The sequence below is a fragment of the Ictalurus furcatus genome, chromosome 23, assembly GCF_023375685.1.
Source record: "Ictalurus furcatus strain D&B chromosome 23, Billie_1.0, whole genome shotgun sequence".
In the NCBI taxonomy this organism is placed as follows: domain Eukaryota; kingdom Metazoa; phylum Chordata; class Actinopteri; order Siluriformes; family Ictaluridae; genus Ictalurus; species Ictalurus furcatus.
The window spans coordinates 11,571,973-11,586,338 of record NC_071277.1 but is presented as its reverse complement, the minus strand read 5'-3'; the positions used below and the strand labels follow the sequence as shown (position 1 = coordinate 11,586,338).

Here is a 14,366-nt window from a genome sequence, read left to right as displayed (position 1 = left end):
TATTATTATTATTGTTATTATTGTGTATTTTTTGTGTAATTATTATTGTGTAATTTTTGTAATTATTGTGTAATTTTTTGTACAAATATTAAATATGCAATACTTGAACACGCTTTCCAACTAAACATGCACACACACACACACACACACACACACACACACACACACACACGCACGCACGCACGCACGCACACCCACAAAAACACACACGCACGGGACGCGCAAGTAGTATTCTTATATTTCGAATGCTTGAAGATATAGGTCATTCAATACAATTGACAATCTGGATATTGTAAGAAAAAGACCTAATCTGTATTGCGTTTTCCCCGAATGATCTACATACCTGTACATAAAAGAAAAATATGCACAGTCAGTAGAACTTACTAATAATAATTTAAGAAAACATTAAATTCCTTTCCAGGTTTTTTAATAACGCATACGCAATTTTCTTATTCAAATAGCCTAAAGTAAGATACTATGCATAGATCAATAAAACAAGTCCCAATCATTTTATTAGTTTTATCGTTTTTTTAAAATAATGCTCTCAAACCACTGATTATGTCCTCAATGTACTTTTGTGAGGTTTCGATAACCATGCCTCACAATGGCGATCTCCGTCGAATTTTACGCATATGATAAGTAAGTCTAGTGAATGTTGTTGGGAGGAATTTCTCAAGTATTTTTACCTTTTCGTGTGTACAGTAGTTTAACCTCAGACATAGGCAATACAGTGCGCATGCGCCTTGAGGTGAGTTTTTTTATGACTAGGTGAGTGGATTTTGTTCAGGTAAAAGTGGAATTTGGCTTAAGGACAGGAGACTAAATGCGGTAGTACGACGTGTGATCTGTTCAGCAAGAAGATTCACCGATTTCAATAGTTGGCATAATGGGAGATTGGCAGGTACGTGCTTCTCCGTTGGGTCATGGAAGGTGTGTGCTTTTACTTTTTTAACTTTGAACAATCAACGGGAATTCTTTATAGCCTATAGCTGCGTTCTCAGAAGAAATCACATAATTTTATATCATGCACTTTAATTAAGATCGCAGCATGCACATTTTCTTGTAGTAGGCCTAATGAAACTGCATGCTTTGAGAAGATATGCCGATTCGAACTAGGTGAAAAGTAAAATATCTTTCGTGAATCCACGCATTTGTAAATAGTTGTGCAGAAGTGAATATGCTCGTACTTAAGAACCTGTTGTGAGAGCAGAAACTGACTGGTCGTCTAACTCCGAGAACACATTTCAATAAATAAAAGTCATAGGCTATGTGTTAGCACGCCGGTAAAATAAATTAATAAAAATAAATAAATAAATAAACAAACAAACAGTTTTCTAGGAGAACTATTTAGTTGCATGTCACATTTAAACATTTCGAACGATGCTGGCTCATCTCAGACCTCTTGCTTTGCAAAAACAGCAGTTTTTGTATGTTAGTTTGGTTTATCCTTTTTTTATTCATCAAGACATAATGTGCATCGACGTTTGATATAAGCCTGTGAACAGCTGAAATTTGAACATGTTCAATATAGCTTCTTACTTTAGACGGCGCGGTTCTGGTGTTGCAGTGTTCAAGAATGCAAGAATTCAAAAATAAGAAATAATTGTACCGTTACATAGACTGGCGTGCGGTAACAATAGATAATTAAGTTAACTAAATACAATAAAATAAAATACAATGAAAATAGTTGCTTCAAATTCTCCATGTGAGAGACTGAAATATCTATATGACTGATATACACACACACATGTGTGTGTGTGTGTGTGTGTGTGTAGTCATTGTTATAGTTATACAGTATAGTAGGCTATATATAGATTAAGAGGAGGCGGCTAGTTACACTATTACGGTATTACCTAAGCGTGAAACCCCCACAAAAAGTAGCACAGAGGGCAGTTTCTATTTTACTTTTCTCTGTCGTTATTGCCATTCTGAGCAAAGTTTCTTTCGTTCTCTCATTAATGACAACTGTTTGGGGAGGTTCCTCACCAAAATGATAATGGCGACCAGAAAGGACCAACGCCTTAAACTGGTCGACCTGTCCCTGACTGGCAACCCGGGGTGCTCGTGTCGCCGCTTTCGAGCACCTAAACCCCACTCGTCCAGTCGCTCATTCATATTTAACAACCTATGTTGTTGTGTTAATTATTTACATTTCTAAAATCGCACACTTTACTTGTCCCGTACACGCACAAGGATTGACATCTTAGCATAACAGTGGCAGTACTGCCTCACGGTCAAAGATCTCAATAGGTCTAAAACAACAATTTACGAAAGTCAGTGTGGTAACAAAGTATTTCTGGCGACGGAGAGACGTGGAGTATTTGCATTGCATGACAGGCTCAATGATATGCTTAAAGATCTTACTTTGGGAGCTGTCATTCTTTGTGACACGTTCTCTGTTAAAAAATTCCATCTGCATAAATTTCAGGTATGATCACAGGAAATATCGGAACAATTTCGTAATTATTTCCTATTTTCAGGTCATTATGGATAAATTATAATAAGTTGTATGCATTTAATAAAACACTTATATGTTTGCCTTATTTTAAGATTTGACCTCTACACATACACTGTGCATTCGTGACTTGAAAAGAGAAAAAAAATATTTAAATTCTTCAGTGCTCTTGCCAGGTTTTACCTGAGTATAGTTATGGATGTTGAATAATGAGAATGGAGCGGCGGTTAATATGCTAATGAGGAACACCAGTGTTCATGCTGTAGTGCGCGAGGCTCTTAACTTTCACCATTAGAGGGAGACCTGAGCGCGCGCACAGCTCAAGCTGCCAAAAAGCCTGTCCTGCTTAGCTTTCGCGCACTGTGCAAAACTAGGCAAAAGACGCTGTTCAATCTACAACTCATGAAAATGCTTTGGAAATTAACTGATAATATTAAATATGAAGACTGCGAGGTAAGACAGTTTAAATATTTTTTTTTTCAAAGACACACTGTTATTGTGATTTTTAAATTGTGTTATATTATTTGTAATACATCCGTTTACTGCTGAATGTGCGGTGTTGAATGGTATACTACTATTACTACCACCACTATTATTATTATTATTATTATTATTATTGTTGTTGTTGTTGTTGTTGTTGTTGTTGTTGTTAATAATAATAATAATAATAATACCACTACTACTACTAAATAATAATAATAATAATAATAATAATAATAATAATAATACATAGGTCATGCATTTAGTCATAGTTCACGAAAATATACTTTAATACAGTGTCTTTAAAAGGCTTTAAACAACAATAATAATCCAATACCAATTAAAGTATATTCGCTTCCATAAATATTAAAAAGAAATATATATATATATATATATATATATATATATATATATATATATATATATATATATATATTATTTATTTATTTATTTATTTATAGAGACAGAGAGAGAGAGAGAGAGAGAGAGAGAGAGAGAGAGAGAGCTTGTTTCATGTTCCAAAACGTGTTTTCTAACTTTGCATTTGTGCTATGTTTGCGATGAGAAAGGTTAACGCCATTTGAAAGCTTTCATCACTAATATTTGGGAGCTGTTGTGGAGTGGTACAGCCAGTTGAACATGTTTTTGACCGCCTCTGGAGGACGGGAAACTTTGGCACTTCTTCCTAATTTTGGTGGTTTGATTTAGTTATTACAATCGAGGCTTTATCTAAATCTTTTATTATTATTATTATTATTATTATTATTATTATTATTATTATTATTATTATTATGTTACGTTTCAAAATTGAGGTAATAAATTGCACCAGTGAACCAAAAACAGCACTGCGTGCAGAAACGCTGAGAAGGGAAGGGAGTTGAGGTTTATTTTCTTCCCTTCGTCAAGTGTGCTTGCACGGTAAATGTGGAATCGTAAACCTCGGAGTATATTCGCTCAGAGGGCGATTTAACTTGTCCGATGTAGCCATGTGGCCGTTTAATTCTCTGGGACGGGATGTAAAAGGCCATAGAGCACAGAAAGACGGAAAACGAAGCAAAAGACAATGACACACAGCGCAGATGACCGCCCTATACCAAAACTAAAAATATGCTAAATGAAATGGCCTCAGTGTTTGCTGAATTTTCACACGAATCAGATGTGCTCTGTTTTCTTCCTCCATTCCTCATTTCTTCGTTTCCCAGTTCATTCTGTCGTTTTTTTTCACTTTTGCTTGCCCTCAAACCTTTTAAAATGTTTACCCCTCTCTCTCTCTCTCTCTCTGATTCGTCAGACGCAAGAGAATGTCCCTCTTTTTGTCTCCCTCCCTCCCTCTCTTTCTCTCACTCCCCTCTCTTTCTCACCCCATCTCTGATTAGATATACCGATTCCTCGTTCAATGGACGTCATTTAGTGCAGAGTCTGCCTTGAGTTGCTTCCTCGCTTCACGCTCGATTTCCGACCATTCTTCTCTTAAGCGTTCGTGTAATATTAATAGTCATGAATATCTTCTACTAGGAATCCACAAGAAGACGCAGCTCATTGCTACTATGCGCCTAAGCAAGGGATCAGCTCACTGACAGAGCGAAGCGATGGAAAAGGGATTCAACACACTTTAATCAGTTATCCGCAAAAATCTAACCGCTGCATTTTAACAGCAAATGAAGAACACTGGGAATCTACCCAAACTCTGATGGATTATCGTGGTTCTTCTTCACTTATTTGAACACTGGTCTGCGTGATCTCGACGCAGAACACAGTGCTGAGTTTGATTCGTTTGTTTATTTTCGCTGTTTTGTCGACACTCGTCTTTCCCAAATTCTCGCGTTTAAAAACGCTCGGAAATCTTCGCAGATGTTAGTGCACAGTTTTTCCGCGATGGTGAGTGACAAGCAGGGCTACAGTTGAAACAATCTCTCACATTTAGACTCTTTTCGCTTTATCCTCTAGCATCATGCAGGCTGTACTTAAAAAATCATACGTTATTATAAGAAAATTTTATTCGATTTATCTTCTCAACATTTTTCCCTTGCTTAGCTTTAAATTTTAAATAAACGATCCCTGAGTCTGCAAATTGCCCACAGATTTATAATGCGCCAAATTATTTGCCTCTGTTTTCAATAGCCAGAAATGTATATTATTATTATATTTTTGTCACCATCAAATGTAGCCCTAACCCACATCTAATAGAAAGAGGCATATATTCGGATATGAAAATAAATTTGTCTTGGAACACCGAGCATGACGCTTCCAGATGTGGAACAAATGCTCCAAAAAAATCGGTCACAATGAATCTTGAATGTTGTTTTCTTTCTTTCTCTTTTTCTCTTTGTACAGGATCGTCACGACGGCACCAGCAACGGCACAGCCAGGCTACCTCAGCTGGGCAGCGTGGGTCAGTACAGCAGTGCGCCGCCGCTCTCCCACACGCCGAACTCGGACTTCCAGCCGCCCTATTTCCCGCCGCCCTACCAGCCCATCTATCCGCAGTCTCAGGACCCCTACTCGCACGTGAACGATCCATACTCCATAAACTCGCTGCATGCACAGCCTCAGCCGCAGCATCCAGCCTGGCCGAGCCAGAGACAGAGCCAAGAAAGTGGCCTGCTGCACCAGCACCGTGGCCTGCCGCACCAACTCTGCAGGGAGTACCGCCGAGAAGTGCTGCTGCCGTCGGCTCACGGCATTGACACTGGACTCACAGACTCGATTCCTATCCATGGAATACCTCATTCTTTAGACGATGTACAGGTAAGGTGAAGCGTCAACTTTAGCGTTAGCCCCCCCCCCCCGGGGGTTGTTAGAAGCTACATTCTACCGGGGTTCTGCAGAGCCCTTTATCTCAACAAACAGAATTTTGCTCATTGTCCAGAATTTGTTATACAGTTATGCCTTAAACATTTTAAAACATTTGCCCTAGTTCAGTTCTCTATACATGCTGGCAATAGCAACGCGGGATATAAGAGTAAACTTGCTATTAAAATGAGCTTATTATTGACAAATAATTGATGCAATACAAAGTAATGCAATTTGGCGCGGGGGTGCTGATTATGGTACATTTGACTACCAGCACTAGCTTAATGTATTATCTGTTATAAAAAAAAAATGTATTTATATTTTAATCCATAAGTGACAAGTTACAAGTTTTACAATAGACTCTAAAATAAAGCACCCATAAAATGGAGAAACATAACGCAGATATTTGTACATTAAGATTAAAATTATATATTTTCGCCTCAAAAAGAGTACATGCTTTATTGCACATTTTCCTTAATATTGACTGGCATTTTTGGACGTGGTTTTTGGTTGCCCGTATTTCAGCTTTGATTTAATTGTCTGCCCACTGAAAAGATTCAGGCGAACAGAAAAGACAAGGCTAAGTGGCCCATTTCACACAGAACCATTTCATGCAAAAGCAGAGGGCATATAGAGACTTTTTTATTTATCGTATAGCAAGTGTAATTGGAAAAGCAGATTATTAAAAGAACATCATTGTCATCGATCATGTATTTGTTTTTAGATAGAGATTTTTATTTTATATTAATATATTTTTGACATTTTACAGTTTGTCACAAAAACTGATACAAAAATAAAGCGAAATTTTTCCTCGGTTCCGTTAAAATAATGGCGTATCTATTAAGACAAATTTAAATTTTTTTTCCGATGCATTCTAGTATGCTTCTTAATATTTTGCTTTCATCGTTTGTAGCACGTTGAAGATCAAGGAATTCACATCCCTGACCAAACCGTAATCAAGAAAGGTAAGCAATTTCCTTTTAAATACCGTACGTGCCTCGACTGGCTGCTCAGCGATTGTAAAGCCTAGCCGAACTTGCTCTGAAGTGTACACTGGGTTAATTTGTAGGCTTTCAGTTAGCTTGCCGATGGGGTACTATCCATTTTAAACAAACCCTCTACAGCGGGCTCTTGCTAATATTCGCCTGAAATGTGTAACTTGGCTGTTAATGCGATACTATTTCTTTCATCGTGACTTGTTCACCACGTCACAGTAGGAAAATCAAGTACGAAAATGGCAGAGTTAACGATTTATGAAACGTGTTCACGCAGAGACCATACACTACAAATACGCTGAAGATGAATACATAAAGATGTATGCATATATGAATCTAAAATAAGAACGCTTATGTTCAATAAGAAATTTCCATTTGCTGGTCTGCATCTGTTCTGTTTCGGCTGCACATGATTGGAGAAGAACAAATTCGGAAAATATTTCCGAAAATTTATGTCACGACTGTATTGGTAGCTATAATTATCTTTTCCGACGTAAAATCTTTGTTACATTTGATACGTTGCGGATGCATTTCAACGATGTATTTTTTCATATCTGCACGATAATTGGTTGTTATATTAACAATCTCCGGAGTTCGCTTAACTGCCATTGTCTCTATTAGCCTCCGCTGAGCCATTAATGTCACAAGTGATCTATCCAGAAGTGCTTAGCTCTTTGTCTCCGTTTACCGTGCAAAGAACGACAAAGAAACAACACGCGTTGCAGTCGGATACGAGCGCTCGCGGTGTGTGTGTGTGTGTGTGTGTGTGCGCGCGCGTTTGTGTGTGTGTGTGTGGGAATGTAGAAAATGTGCAATAAGCAGATTAGGCCATTTTAGTATCTCAGAAATTAGTTCCACCACAAGAATAGTGAATACTGGATTAGAAACAACAATGTCATATATATATATATATATATATATATATATATATATATATATATATATATATATATATATATATATATATATATATATCGCATTATTATTTATAAGTTAATTTATTATTGTTATTATTGTTGTTGTCGTTGATGTTACTTCTGCTACTATTACTAGTCTACTACTTACTACTAATAATAATTTCGTTATGCATGAGCCTCACTTATTGTTTACAGACGTTCCTTTTCCTTCATTAACCCGCCTAGCAGGACATCAAGTCAGTGTCCATATCGAACCAATGCCGTGCACGTTCCGCTGTTATATTCCCACGTCACGACTGTGATAATATTAAATATTTTGATGGCCAGACCACTTTATTACTCGAGGCGTATTCGAGCAGTTACATTCATGAGCTGAATGAAAAGTCATTGCTATCGCATCTATTTTTCTACATCTAGGCGCCTTCCTTTTCGATAAGAACTTACTGCCTACAACTATACACTCTTCATAAGCGCACACGCCTACTCTTATTCAAGTTGTTTGGCGGATAGCAATCCATCCTTTTGCATGTGTTTCACAAAGTAGATGAGCCCGAATGTCCCAAATATTGATCTGTGATCTATTTTTCTTTTAGGTCCAGTTTCGTTATCCAAGAACAGCAGCAACGTTTCGGCTATACCAATAAATAAGGATGGCCTTTTTGGCGGGGTGGTGAATCCAAACGAAGTTTTCTGTTCTGTTCCGGGTCGTCTGTCTCTTCTCAGCTCTACATCAAAGTACAAGGTCACAGTAGCGGAAGTGCAAAGACGCCTCTCGCCGCCTGAGTGCCTCAACGCCTCCTTGCTTGGTGGGGTGTTGAGAAGGTGAGACGGTATTCCATGTTTTTTCCCTCTATTCCTTTCTTTTCAAGTGCCACCTATAATTACATCGACCAACATATTTAGTGTGTTCCTAAAGCCTCGTAGCAAAAAGATCACCATAGCTACAGTGATAAAAGAATATATATCGGAATACACAATGACAAATTGCCCTAACTGTTCTAACGTAATAAAACACAAAATATACAAATAAAATAGTCAAACAGTGATGAATGACTTATTGTGTGCCTTTTAGTATCTGTAACATTTTTTTCTTAAGCTAGTAGTAATTTGTATATGCTCTTAGGTATGATGAAGACGCTTGAATGAATGTGAATGACGCTTAATACTACTTAGGCCTAAGCAGATAATAGCCAATAACCTGGTTCATGTCACTCGGAATCTTAAACATAGAGAAAATCAAGATATTTGATTGTTTTACCCTTCGGCCAACAGGGCAAAATCTAAAAATGGTGGAAGATCACTAAGAGAGAAGCTGGACAAAATTGGATTAAATCTACCGGCAGGAAGACGCAAAGCAGCAAACGTTACTCTGCTGACGTCACTGGTAGAAGGTAAGTCGCAGTATAAGTGCGGGTTAAAGCAGGTGCTTAAGTTTATTGCACATGGCCATTCTAAAGCAACATATGAAGTGACTGAATCCAAGGAGTTTAAACAAAAGAACTGGAACCTAAAACATGAAACATTAGGACTTGTGTACGATTAATGGCACCCTTCTAACAGTGCGGATCAGCAGACCTAACATTGTTTTAGGGCATTATACATAATGGGCTACATTTGTTGTTTTTCCTCATTCCTCATTTCCTCATTTGTAAGCCGCTTTGGATAAAAGCGTCTGCTAAATTAATAAATGTAAATGTATTGGTTTATTGTCTGTTGTCTTAAAAGCATGCGCCTGTTTTTGGCTCGTGTAAATGTGGCGAAACATCATTTTGATTGTGATGGCGGCGACTGTCTACGACACCTTTAATATAATTTGTTTTCCTTATTCGTATTCTTGTTGTTGTTATTATGATTATTATTTTCACGCATTGCCTTGTAAGACTTATATGTTAAAAATCCTTTTTGCTTGCAAAGTTGAAGGTGATTATTCTGTGCGGTGGTATTTGGTTTTTAAAGGTGAAAGTCTGAGACGGTTCATTGGTTCTTGTTAATCATTGTCGCTGAAGACTGAAAGCAATATTCATCCTGCTTCATTGAAATTTGGTTTTGTATGGAAATGAGCCTGCTGAAATGTATGATTCCTTCACGATAAAATGGAGGGACCTGGGGTACGCGGAGCCGAGTAGTGATATAGTAGGACAGCAGGTTTCTGGAGTGATGTTATTGTTTACTGTGCTCCGTTTTATGGAAAACGATTTACTGGACCAGAACTTGCTAATTGGCGCATGCGTGCTTCCGGGGTTAAACTTGTGGCAGGAAAGCCTGAAGTTAAAATCCAACTGTTTCAGGAAATTAAAACCAAAGACTTCAGAAAATCAACAAAACATACCCAGATTGAATGACCTAGTGATTCTCAAGGTTAAAGTAGGCCTATGTATAAGAGAGCGTTACCTACTGCTGCTTGTATTTGGTTCACTATGGAGAACAATCTCTTCATCCGCCAATAATTTTAGAAGAATTGCGAATCAATGCCATGGCGTCTGTGTGACGCCCATTATCAAATACTATTTAACTTCATACTTATTGATAACATATGATTTTCCACTATTCAACAGAAAATAAAGTGCTGTTAATAATTTGATTGATAAATATAGGCTTTTGGAAGAATGCCCTGTCCTTTTTCCGAGAACGTTAATTAGATGATAAATGAGCAAAGTGAAGGTGTTAATTGGTCTACATTTGGTGTCAGTAATTTAAAGTAATATATTACACACTCAACCCATTTTTTTTCTTCTTAGGCGAAGCTGTGCATCTTGCCAGAGATTTCGGTTATGTATGCGAGACCGAATTCCCAGCCAAGGCAGTAGCTGAATATGTAAACCGTCAGCATTCCGACCCAAATGAACAAGTCCAAAGAAAAAATATGTTACTGGCAACGAAGTAAGTGATATCTTTTTGCTTTTCAAATGATTGATGCATTACCATTTTTACAAGCACGTAGTCTAATTCCGAAAACACAGGCACGATTGCATAACATTTTATTATTAGTAGTAGTAGTAATCATTCAATTCAGTAACAATTGCCATGCAATTTTCATGCTTTAATTTCATGGGCTTGTAATATTTATGTAAGGATTTAGTAAATGCTCCTTGGAATTCTGCGTTCTAGTGAAGCATAATGGCAAACCATCCCACTGGGTGACGTCCGCCTCACCACGTTCAAGTTCGTGCATGAACATTACGCTTCTTCGGAAGATTTTCAGTAATCAAGATACGCCATACTTCAAAATTTAAAAAAAAAACTGCAATTTAATTTGCCAAGTAATGATTACAAAAATAGGAATTTATTGTAGGTCTATTATTAGGCTCATTTTCATCCCCAGATACGTGAGTGACGTACGATAATTGGCATGTGACTTGATTCAACTGAACTTTGGTTCCTAACCGGTTTAATTCTGCAGTAACAGCAAAATTTTCTTGCGTCATATTGATTAGGCGCACTCAAATAAAACACGACAAAAGTGGTGCTAATGTATTTCTTAGTGAAACAATCAGTTTGATATAAGTTAAAAATGGCACTTTTGTGTGCATATCACGCCATCAGCTCCTTACACTGCATTGTGTCTTCTTCTAGACAAATCTGCAAAGAATTCACCGACCTTCTCTCCCAGGACCGCTCGCCTCTGGGGAATTCACGCCCGCAGCCCATACTCGAGCCGGGCATTCAGAGCTGTTTGACTCACTTCAGTCTCATTTCTCACGGATTCGGGACGCCGGCCGTGTGCGCGGCCGTCACTGCGCTACAGAACTATTTGACAGAGGCCATTAAAGCGATGGATAAAATGTACCTCAACAACAATCCCAACAGCCACTCCGAGTCCGGCACTAAAGGTGGAGACAAAGACGAAAAGCACAGAAAGTGATCTGCGACCATTAGACCACGCACAGATATTATAAACGTATATATATTACACTAGTGATAAAAAGGACAATGTGCCATTTCCCGGTCTTGACGATTACCCTGAAATGTTTAATTTCTTTAAAAAACCGCAGTTCAGCCTGGGATTCATGGAAAGACAATTTTACCTAAATGAGAAGAAAAAAATGTGTTAATGAGGTGCAGGAACCAAATCCAGACAGGGGGCGCGTGAGCAAAGAAGAAACAAAAAACTTTTTCCACACGACTTTTAATGAACTCCCTCTTTTTTTATGAGCTGCAACGGGCTGAAATTTAGCCACCCTTGTCAGTTGACGATTGTAGCCACGTGACAAAAAAAGAAACTGAAAGAGGATGATTTTCTATCAGTATTGTCAGTAATAAACTTGAAAGAGTCCCATAGTTCCATGCCATGTCTTCACACACAGACGGTTCACTCTGAGAGACCAAACTTGAACTTTGAATTTAAACACGATTCACGGTTATATGAGGGAATCTGTGTCCATGTATGTATATATTTATTTATGTGTAATTTAACGGGAACTGTAAATATGGTGCATCTGTTGAAACTTCTTTTTTATTTATCTGGTGCCTCCTGTTTTAGTGGGTTTGAATATTCGCTTAGTTCTTTATGTGGTTTTAAGGTTCTTAGGAAACAGAAGGGTTTCTTTTTTCAATTCAGCCCTCTTGTAGCATGTTGAGGCGTCACTGAAGCAAGTGAACAAATTTAATAGAAATAAACGTTTATTTCGCTGTCTATCCCTCATGTCATTTCCTTTTAAACTGGAAAAAAAACGCAAAAGACCCCGTGACTAGTTTTATGTTTCTAATTTCTTGAGCTTTTATGTGAGTTTTTATTGTGTTGTGCCAATCAGAATACTTTTCACGTCGTGTTCTTCCCTTGAAGCACCATAAGAGCAATAAATGGATAACCTATTGTCTTTAACATGCATTTTCTTTTTCTTTCTTTTTTAAGAATTTCAAAATATTTGGAAATATCTGGTACCCTATGTCCAATGTCACATTGGAGGCGGTTTTATCTGTATTGTGCTGGCAATAGTTCCCATGCCTGTCAATGTATTATAGTCATTTGTTGCCCACAAAAGAAAATAAATATTTGATACGCTTCATATCAATTTTCGATTTGAATTAATCATCTTTTATTTATATTTAGTGACCAATACGCCGGGCTATTTATTTATTTATTTATTTATTTATTTATTCAGCATGGATACTATAATTGCGTTTAGCTCTCCCCTGGCGATTCCATGCAATAAGCAGTTTAACCGACTTTTTATTTCAAGTATAATAATAATAATAATAATAATAATAATAATAATAATAATAATAATAACAGTTGTTGTTGGTTATTATTATTATTATTATTATTATTATTATTATTATTACCATCGAAATAATGAAAATAACAATACTTTGAACCCTCTTTCAGAGCAAAGAATCATTCAAATATAGCAGCTTTTTTTTACAAGCCAAATGACACAGGCAACAATGAATTCTCAATCGTGTTTGAAGTGAATCTGTGTAGTTTCGGCCCTCAAGCAAAACCGCTCTTAAAATCAGTCACATGTATAAGCCTGGGTTGGGGGTGAGTGCACTTGCCATGTCAGCGCTGTATGCTGTTAGACGCCACTATGTGGTACGTTCTTTCTACCAACTTACGATAAATATATATGATATTATATTGTGTGGGATATGATCATAGTGTGTTTGGACAACGCTTAGTGAAGTCCTCTTCAGTAATTATTATATACAGTTAAAATAAAATGTGTAACTCTAATTAAAAATACGTTTGTTTGTTAATACCCTGCACCTCTAAATCAATCTCCAGTGGAGCATAATGAAATGGCTGCGTTCCCTTTCACAGTGACCAGCCCAGTTCCCCAAAGCCCGCGTTTGCAGTTCCTCTGACGTAAGATTGCAGGCTATTCTTTTCACAACAGCGGTCATTTGCCCCGCGAGATTTTTTTCTTTCTTTCTTTTTTTTCTTTTTAGTTTCAGCGATTTTTTTATCGGGTGGCTGTTGTTTTCAAATAAGGTTAAGGAAACCTAAGTGCAGACGTCCTTGGCAAAATTACAATGTAAAGTGCTGCAGCAGGTGAGCATTATCTGTCAGTACTGTTTTTGTTGGCTTCATTTCAGATTGTTTGTGGGAGCCTAACCACGGGTGCAATGGCTCACTTGAAAAGAGTGATATCTGGATGCATCTTCTGCGTTAGTCGGTGGGGAAAACGCATACACAATCATTTTAAGGAAAAATGAGTCCCGCGTGAGCCTTTACTACTAATGTTACTAGATGAATTAGAGTGTGCGTTTTTGTAAAAGAAACGATAATTTTAACAGCATATATCAACCCGTTGCATGTTATGCATATGCATATCAGTGTATTCATTTTCTCCTCATAAATTTTAAGCATTATTTTAAGCATTTCTTTACGTCCCTATAGAGTCTGCGCAAAACACACTATAATACATTTGTATTTTAATTTGTATTTTACTGCAATTTCACTTTAACTGGAAGAACTTGTTTAACATAATGCCTGGAAGGAGTAGCGGTGTGTGTAAAACAGCTCGAATTGAAATTCAGTGGCATTGCAATACCCTGCTGAATTTGGCTAATTTACTATCAATCCAGTCTATCATTTTCACAGTATTCTTTTGTGATAATTAACGTTATTAAAGTTCTTAATTTATTGAATTGTACAGTATATCCGCTATAATGAACACCTGAAAAAACAATGATTTTAACTGGCTGGGGGTTCTATGGCTGGGGTTGAGGGGAGGGGGAGAGGGGGGGGGTCGTCCTTAACTCTGCAGGACCTATTTACCAGAC

The 14,366-nt window shown here is 37.4% G+C and overlaps 1 protein-coding gene across 2 annotated transcripts; it reads left to right on the top strand.

Annotated features, from left to right (window-relative positions):
• The first annotated feature begins 548 nt into the window (after positions 1–548).
• Positions 549–11,723, top strand: tfap2a (transcription factor AP-2 alpha). 2 transcript variants are annotated; one of them, XM_053612019.1, is made up of 7 exons: positions 549–901; positions 5,270–5,683; positions 6,642–6,693; positions 8,234–8,462; positions 8,913–9,031; positions 10,379–10,520; positions 11,214–11,723. In XM_053612019.1, exons 1-7 carry the CDS (start codon positions 887–889, stop codon positions 11,500–11,502), a joined length of 1,260 nt encoding a protein of 419 aa, XP_053467994.1. In that variant the 5' UTR covers positions 549–886; the 3' UTR covers positions 11,503–11,723. The 2 variants fall into 2 exon arrangements, with proteins under 2 accessions (XP_053467994.1, XP_053467993.1); XM_053612018.1 differs by lacking the exon at positions 549–901 and adding an exon at positions 4,264–4,813.
• Positions 11,724–14,366: the final 2,643 nt, after the last annotated feature.